At 40.7% G+C, this 8052-nt stretch overlaps 1 protein-coding gene across 3 annotated transcripts in view; it reads right to left on the bottom strand.

Moving 5' to 3' along the window:
- Positions 1-988: 988 nt before the first annotated feature.
- Positions 989-8052, bottom strand: part of lrp4 (low density lipoprotein receptor-related protein 4) — a 139728-nt gene continuing 132664 nt past the window's right edge. For 2 of the 3 annotated variants that reach the window (XM_079240911.1, XM_079240912.1), the window contains exons 34-39: positions 7881-7983; positions 7569-7630; positions 6534-6621; positions 6300-6441; positions 6085-6146; positions 4836-4964 (exon numbers count right to left, since the gene is read on the bottom strand). In XM_079240911.1, the coding sequence (XP_079097037.1) occupies positions 6105-6146; positions 6300-6441; positions 6534-6621; positions 7569-7630; positions 7881-7983 (437 nt within the window). In that variant the 3' untranslated portion in view covers positions 4836-4964; positions 6085-6104. Of the gene's footprint in view, positions 4965-6084; positions 6147-6299; positions 6442-6533; positions 6622-7568; positions 7631-7880; positions 7984-8052 lie in introns of all 3 variants that reach the window. The other variant, XM_079240913.1, reaches the window with a different exon arrangement.

The following is an 8052-nucleotide window of genomic DNA, read 5'->3' as shown; positions in this document are numbered from 1 at the left end:
AACCGTTCTGCCTCCAAATCAACCAATGGGAATTTAGATTTATGTCACTTGGAATGAAACCGTTATATTCCACCGTCTTCTTGGTTGACACCATAAACTGTATATAACGAGGTTGACACAGAAACTTCTTTAAATTCTAAGTTTTATTTTTTCCCCTTAATTTTGTTTCCCCCCCCCCCCCCCCTCATTTTAATCTAATTAAGGAAATTTGTGATATGGCAGTGAATGTTTGTAAATGTTCTCTGAACAAGATGACAGCAGTTGTTTCACAACTCCTCCAAACAAGTCATACTTTTATCAGTTTTGTAATCGCACTGCTATGAATTTTAACATGCCAGCTGAGGCCTTTAGAGTCTGATTTATATCACTTTGCAGTTTCTTTAAGTGTTGGATGGTCCCCTTTGGGTCACCTTATTGGGATACCCACATGTGGAACAACTGAACGTTTTCCCTTTGTTAATTAACCAGAAATCACTTTGTTACTGGAGAACAATGGACTTGAAGGATTAGAAAAAAAGACCATATGGATACCCTAGGATTAATGAGCAGCATCAGTTTCTTTTTCAAGATCACTGCTGATGTCTTTCCTCCTGGGCATTGTGTTAACACAAAACACCCGAATGCATTGAAAACTGCTCATTTTTGCTAATTACTACAATATCTGTGAGAAAGTTCTTGATTTTCCACAAACAGCTCCCGTATTTGGCTTAGTTTATTATAATTTTTCTATGGGTGCATTTAGTTACATTCAAGACCTGGTAAGGACCAAGTTTTTGTGCTTTGATATGTAAAACCATAGAACTAAGCTTTTTCACATGAATATAACTTGAGTTGCTCCGTTTCTGATCATAAGCGCAAACTGACAATTGTTTCCACTTTATTCCTATATTATCACCAAGTCTGAGGTGGAACACATTTAGAAAAGCAATAAGCACACAGAAGAGCAAGTCAAAGTTTCATTGAAATGCAAATGCAATTTTATATTAAAAGATAGCAAAGGGATAATTCACTATATCACACAACACAGCTTGTTAGTACTGCCATGGAAATACATATACAGTCTTTTAATATTTACACATCAAGTGACAACCAAACAAAAGAAGAAAAAACCTGGGAGAAAAAAAAAAAAAATCATAAATACCTCTTTTAGTTAACTTTACAACAGCTATATGTGACCAGTATTTCATACGATAAAAGAGCACTATTAAATAACTGGCATCTTCCCTATCATTTACAAGGCTTGGAAACACAGTGGTTAAAATAATCCAGCAAAAAACAAAACAAAAATTCGTTTTCTCCAGTGAGTAAAATTAATAAAAGTCTATAAACGGTCATGAAATCCCTTTGTACAAAAAGACTATACAACTCAATAAACGCAATATTAACAGAAAAGTTTGCTTTTATCTCATGATAAAATCTGTACAGTTTGGAGCTTTCCTGCAGCAGAGTTGGAGGGACTGTGAGCCGGATAATTAGATACTGGGTCACCATGACGCCCTGCAGGCCGACTGTCAACCAGCCGTCAGAGGCTGTGGTTACGTAGCTGCCAAGACCCTCTCTCATTGGCCTCAGTGCTTTGTCTAGCAGCAAATCAGCGCGTTGCTGAGTTTGTGGCAGATACTTCAAAATATGTTTCTCTAACATCTAAAAGATATTTGTCAGTATAGGAATATAATATATCCTCGTACGGCATTTCAACAGCAGAAACGTTACTGTAAAGTTAAAGCAAAGCACAATATGTTTACTTGTATTAAAACCATTCCTCAGTGTGTTGTTGGTGACATATTTCTGAGCTCTAACCCTCACTGCCTGATGAGGTCAGACATGCACAGTGTTTCCAGGTTTCCCATGTTAAACTGAACTGTGAATGTGGAGTGTTTTTGTGAACCGCCTCAATGCTCTTCATTGCAGCGCATGAAGGTAATAAATGAGTCCTAAAACAATCAATTCAAAATATATAAATATACAGTTGAGGACAAATTAAAACACCAAGAGTTTTCTAACAGAGCAAGGATTTTTCATATAAGCCTTTCTAAATGTAGAAACTGTCTTTAGAAAGGATCAATTAATTTATAAAGACATAAATTAAAATAAAAAGGAAAAAAACTTTCTTTATCCCAGAGGGAAACTTCTAAATAACAGAACTAATTCTGCAACAAGGGTCTGTATGATAAACCGCCTTAAAAACAATACTTTTTGATTGAGTCAGCACAAACTGCTGCCATGTGCTTTCACTTTCTTTTGCTTAAAGCTGGTAAAATAACAGTTTAAAGTTCATTCCCATATTTACATTTCAAATATGGAAACTTGAGAGGTTTTAGAGAAAACAAATTGTTGATGCGAACAAAGCAGGAGATGGATGGAAGAGGGCGAAGAGGAAGGGAGCAGACTCCAGTCCTCGGGGGCGGGTACCAGCAGGTTTTCGTTGTTTCCCTACAACATCACACCTGATTTAAATCAAACGAATCCAACGTCTCGTCAACCTATTTATTCATTTCAGTCAGGTGTGTTGGAGCATGTAGACAACAAAAACCTGCAGGATACTGGGCCTGGAGCACTGGAGTTTGACATGTGCTTCCATCGTCACATTGGTAATAATCCTCAACTGCTTCAGTTTCTAACAAAAAGCTCGGATTGATCAGATTGCGTTTAGATTTGAACCAATCACTCCGATCAAAGCTGATCAGATTAGTTGAGGTGTTTATACGACACATTTATATTCTGATAGGACGCGTGATCGCGCTCTGCATTAACTCAGCTACTGTATATCAGAGGAAAGAATGGAGAGGTGTAATATCCCCCCCAGAGTGAAGCATGTGGTGGGAGTATCATGCTGTGGGGGTGCTTCAGTGCGACTACAACTAGGTGGAATGAAACATGAACTTAAAGATTGTGAAGCGATCTGAGACAGTCAGCAGCTAAACCGGGTCCTAGTTATCGCTTTGTCTTCCAACATGTCAACGACACTAAACACTTTGCTCCTGGTGAAGAACAGCTTTCAGTAGATCACAGTGAACGTTACAAACTTGCCGGCACAACGGAATGAACATAGTCTAAAACCCGAGGGGTGAACTGAAGATGAACCATCCAATCTGGAGGAGCTTGAGAGCGTTGTCTAAGAAACACAGGTCGCAAGTCCTCCAGAGGGGTCCCAGACTTACTGAAAACTACAACGAACAACTGCAGGCAGTACTCCAGAAGAAGGAAACACTACTGACTACTGGCATCTGGGACGAGGAGAAGTTTGACCTTTTTTTTTTTCCTTTTTGCAGAATAATTTAACTTCTTTGTGTAAAGTAAAATAATGTGAGCATCCAAAGCTGTGGTAAAAATTCTTGCTTTGTTTAACAGCGTTGGGGAAAGACTTCTAAAACAAGGACATTTTACGAGAAAGGGGGCTAATTGGTCCTCAACTGTATGAGTTTTCCTTTTAAACCATGAGGGTTGTTTCTCCAACAACGTACAACAAACACTCCCACAAGGAGAAATAATTGTTGCATTTGTTCACAAGAGCTTTACATTCTAATAAGTGCTAGTATAGTTAATTATTCACCTGGAAATGTAAACCTCATGATCACTTCGCTCTTCATTTAGGGGGAAAACCAATAAAACATCTGCAGAATGAGAGCAATCCTAAAAGCTTTTTTTTCTTTTTTTTACAGCATGGAAAACAACTCCCTGCATGGCTGAATAGCATTAATGGTTACGCATGAAAAAATGCCATGACCATTTTAAATCCTCAGAGATAAATTAAAACACAAGCAAAAGGAGGAGACAGGTTGAAATGTTCGGCACTTCGGCTGTTTCTTCATCAAGCCGTCTGCTGCAATGCCCAAAGATCAGCGCTGACTGAGTCCCAGCGACAGGCTCCTCTCATGTTACTGTCGCAGTGAATAAATGGACCAGGAGTGAGCGCCTGCTACAGTAATTTCTTGTTTTTTGAGGCGGTAAAATGAGGAAACAGAAGAAAATGTCACTGCGAAGGCAAGTCAGTAAAGTTTAACGCGACAAAAAAATCTCAGATTTATGATAAATCTCTATGCAAAGTGTTAATGGAGAGAGAAGCATGGAGACACTGAAGCTCCAACCCTTTGGCACTGTCATGAATACAACCGGGTCCCCGCTGCACGAACGTCTGACCTAACACTCTCATTGTTCTGTGGAAGTCAGCAAACCCACTCAGCAAGTAAAAACAAAGTCCATAAATAGAGTTCATAAAGACGAGCGGCATCGGAGATACCGCTCTGTGGAGTATGTTGCTTTAGCTTCATCCCAAAATACAGTTCAGACGAACGCAGAGAAGCGTCTCATCCTTTCAAGGCTCCAGATGAAACTTGTGTCTGTTCCTCCCTGGAGTCCTTCACCTGCTTATTCCAGCCTGCGGCAACACGCAGGCGGCTGCTGGAGGACACGACTGCTTGTGTGTACAAGTAGGACGGAGCCCCAGTTCCAGAGACAGATGTGTTCATGTGAGCTTGTGTGTGTCCAGCCGGGTTCATATGTACTACTAGTTTACTGCATTTGTACCGATTTATACCAGCTAGAAGTGTGTGTGTGTGTGTGGATGTGTGTGTCAGGTATTGATGGTTGAGATAAAGCACGGAGGGGTGAGCGGGCCGGCCTTACACCTCGCTCTCGGTGGAGGGTTTGCGTATGGAGGCCCAGCCGGTGTCGGGCAGGCTGTGCTGGGCGTGGCGCTGCGGGGTGATGGCAGAGGGGGTCAGGGTGGTTATGGAGGAGCACTCGGACGCCTCCTCCTGGAGGAGCTGCTCTGTTTCGCCGTCATCTAGGGAAGCGCTGCTGGCCTGCAGGGACACGGTGTCTGTGCGCATGCAGGTGTGCAGGCCGCCTCGGGACGGCTTGATTTGTTTTAGGTCGTCCCAGTAAAGCTCGTCGTTGGACAGGAGACACACCCCCTCCACAATGCGGATCTTCTCTTTGGTGTAGTCTCCGTCCACTCCACCCTGGACAAGGACACAGGACCAGAGAGTCAGACAGAGTGCATCTGCGTCAGAAACAGATGCTGCGTGTTGTTTTCAGCGTACTTCCAGCGAGACACTGAGCTGTCAGAGAAAACTTCAGTTTTAGTCACAAAAACGTTTATTAGCAACAAGGTAGCTTCACAACACTCAGAACAAAATGGCAGCAAACACAACTCATGCCCCAGTTTTGCTCTTCTTCCACGTTTTCCTTTAGTAATACTTTAGTAATACAAGCCTTCACTGTTAATCAGAACCCTGAATGCTGATGGTTTTTTAGCAGCACTATGTTGAGTCTTTAGGAGTAAATTTCCAGAGAATTTGATCAAATATTGTCTTCGCTGTAAGAAATGTTCCCTTTACTGCAGAGGTGTCCAGCTCCGGTCCTCAAGGGTCACAGTCCTGCAGGTTTTCCATGTATCCCTGCTCCAACACACCTGACTCAAACTAATCAGACATTGTGCAGAACTTTATTGGCTGTTTGATCCATTTAATGGAACAGGGACACATGGAAAACCTGCAGGACAGCAGCCCTCAAGGACCGACTTTGGACACCGCTGCTTGACTGTGTGTCTGTATGCTGGGGATGAATTACTGCACTGGTTGAAACAAGTAAAAAAAAACTAATAGTTTTAAAAGGTAAAACAACAGTTTTCTGATTGTTTATAGGACAAAAAAATAAAAAGATGCATCTTTTATGTTATGTTTGATCTGACTTCTTGGCTTTGATGCTGACAATAAAAGTAGAGTTTTCCACATATGACAGAAGCTTTCATGTGTCACCTTGTTGTTCTAAGAGTTCATTTGGGAATAATAAAACTACATGCAGCACCTTTAACTAAATCCATCAATACATTTTAATTAACTGCTTGCCTAAATGTTAACAACAACAACAACAACAACAAATCCCGGCAAGCAGCAGAAAGGCTGTCATGCTTCTGATCACAGAACGCTGCAACAACAGATGAAGTTTATGTTAATTTTAACAGCAGCTTTCATGCAGTGAGAGGAAAAAAAAAAAAAAAAAAAAAAGAAGGAGTATTAAAAAAAAGAAAAAGAAAATCAAAATCAGATGAGACACAACTTCTACATGCTGTGGAGCTACCTCTCCTCCGGGCAAGTGGATCAAAATATAAAGGGGGAGAGGGAGTTGTAGGGATGAGACAGCTGCAGTGAGGAAGAGAAGATGTTATATGAAGTTATTCGTCTCCATGGTTACCTGAGATACACCTACACAGCCTGTGATCATTATGAAAACTTCATGGATTCACCTTAAATGTATTCATTCAACAAACAGAAGGTTTGGGTTCAGGATTTTACCTCCTTCTTATATCGGAGCTGGTTGTATATCGGAGGCTTCTGTGATGCTTCGATCTTCACTTCTTGTGTCGAAGTGCGATACGAAGGGTTACTGTAGGTCAGATTGCTCACTCCCGGGTCAGCAAACTTGGACTTTTTATGTCTGTTGATTGAAAAGAAAACAGAATGATAATGCATCCGAATGCTGCTGAAACGAAGCACGTCAGACAGTTAAGCATCAAGCAGGAAACCGACCTGTAAATGATCAAAGCAGCGATGAGGATCAGAATCGCCAGGATGGTGAGGACTCCACCAATCACATAGCTGATATGAAGTCCTTCTCCTGCAACACACACCGCATGCTAAAGATGACTTGCTACAGACAGAACAATTAAACTAGAACCCCTTTTAAATTCAGAAAAAACCTGAAAATTCAGACGTTATATTTGCACATTTTCAGTAGATTTTTCTGCTGTGATTCGAATTTTTAATTCAGATTTCTAAACTCGAATGTTGATCAAAAAAATCCCGGCTTAAGCTTCAACTTGTCCAGAAATCTGCTGCCCCCCCCCCCATATGACTTCTTCACTCTGCAGCACTGTATTTATTTATCTTCCTTATACTGTGTCCTTGTGTGATTCATAAGACTCTTTCAAATTAAATATATTATTATTGAATACACATGACAGTACTGTTGTCATTAACTTGTATTTCTCATCTTCTATCAGTAAGTCTCCCAGGCTAAATGTTGATCGCTCTGTCCCGTCCTACCCAGCACAACCAGTCCCTGATCCTGGTTCTGCTGGAGGGTTTTGCTTCCTGTTAAAAAGGAAGTTTTTTTTCCTTTCCATTGAGCATGCCCAGGAACAGGGATTGAACTGAAGTCAATATTTGATACAATCTGCTGGTTTTATTTAGATAGGCTATAAACTTTTTATGAATAGGCATGTGTGAAAACTAACTGGATCAGAATGAAATTGCTTGAGTTAGTTTGACTGTAAAATGCCCTGCGGTGACTTTGGTGTAAAATTCAAGCAGAAATGAACCAAGTTCAAGTTCAATAAGACAACATAGAAATCTGTACTCTTTTCACACAGCCTTTAGACATTTATCTTCTTCTTTAGACATTTATCTTCTGCCTAAAGTCTTCAAGACAAGTTACAATTTAACCAGGCTCCATCAGATCCAGTCCCAAACACCCTAAATATACTGTAAATGTCACACAACACCATATTTTTTAAGACTGCACCAAATGAACAAAGCATTGAAGTGAGATGTTTGTGTACTAACCATGAGGCGCCGTCACCACTGTGTTCAAACAGCCTTCTGTGTTCAGGTTCTTATCGGTGCAGCTGTAAAAAAAAAAAAAGAAAAAAAAGTGCAATGTAAACAATAAAAACATGGGATTTTACAAACTGTAAAAGATTTAGAAATATTTTCATGGTGTGTTGGTCTCACTGCACTTTAATTCTTTCTTATAAATCATAAAATCAGAAATCGTCTGAACCAAACGGTGCCTTTTTATCAGCAGCACAACATTAAAACAGTCGGTTCAGAGAGACTTGCAGAACAAAGCTGGTTTATTAAATCAAGCAGGCGTACTTGACCAGTGAGGGGCCGCGGTGTGGAGTGTCCGTTGGGGCTTTGGGGATCTTGTTGGGAACTGGAGTGCTGCTGGCGGGAGCGGTGGGAATGTAACCTGAAACTGATGAACATGTGCTGGTCAGAATCAGAACATCCAGGAACAAATTCTCCTTTGTGGTTTCTTTTCTTG

Source organism: Telmatherina bonti (assembly GCF_933228915.1).
Source record: "Telmatherina bonti genome assembly, chromosome: 1".
Lineage (NCBI taxonomy): Eukaryota > Metazoa > Chordata > Actinopteri > Atheriniformes > Telmatherinidae > Telmatherina > Telmatherina bonti.
Note: the sequence above shows the minus strand (reverse complement) of the source record. Positions and strands in the feature narration are given on the sequence as shown.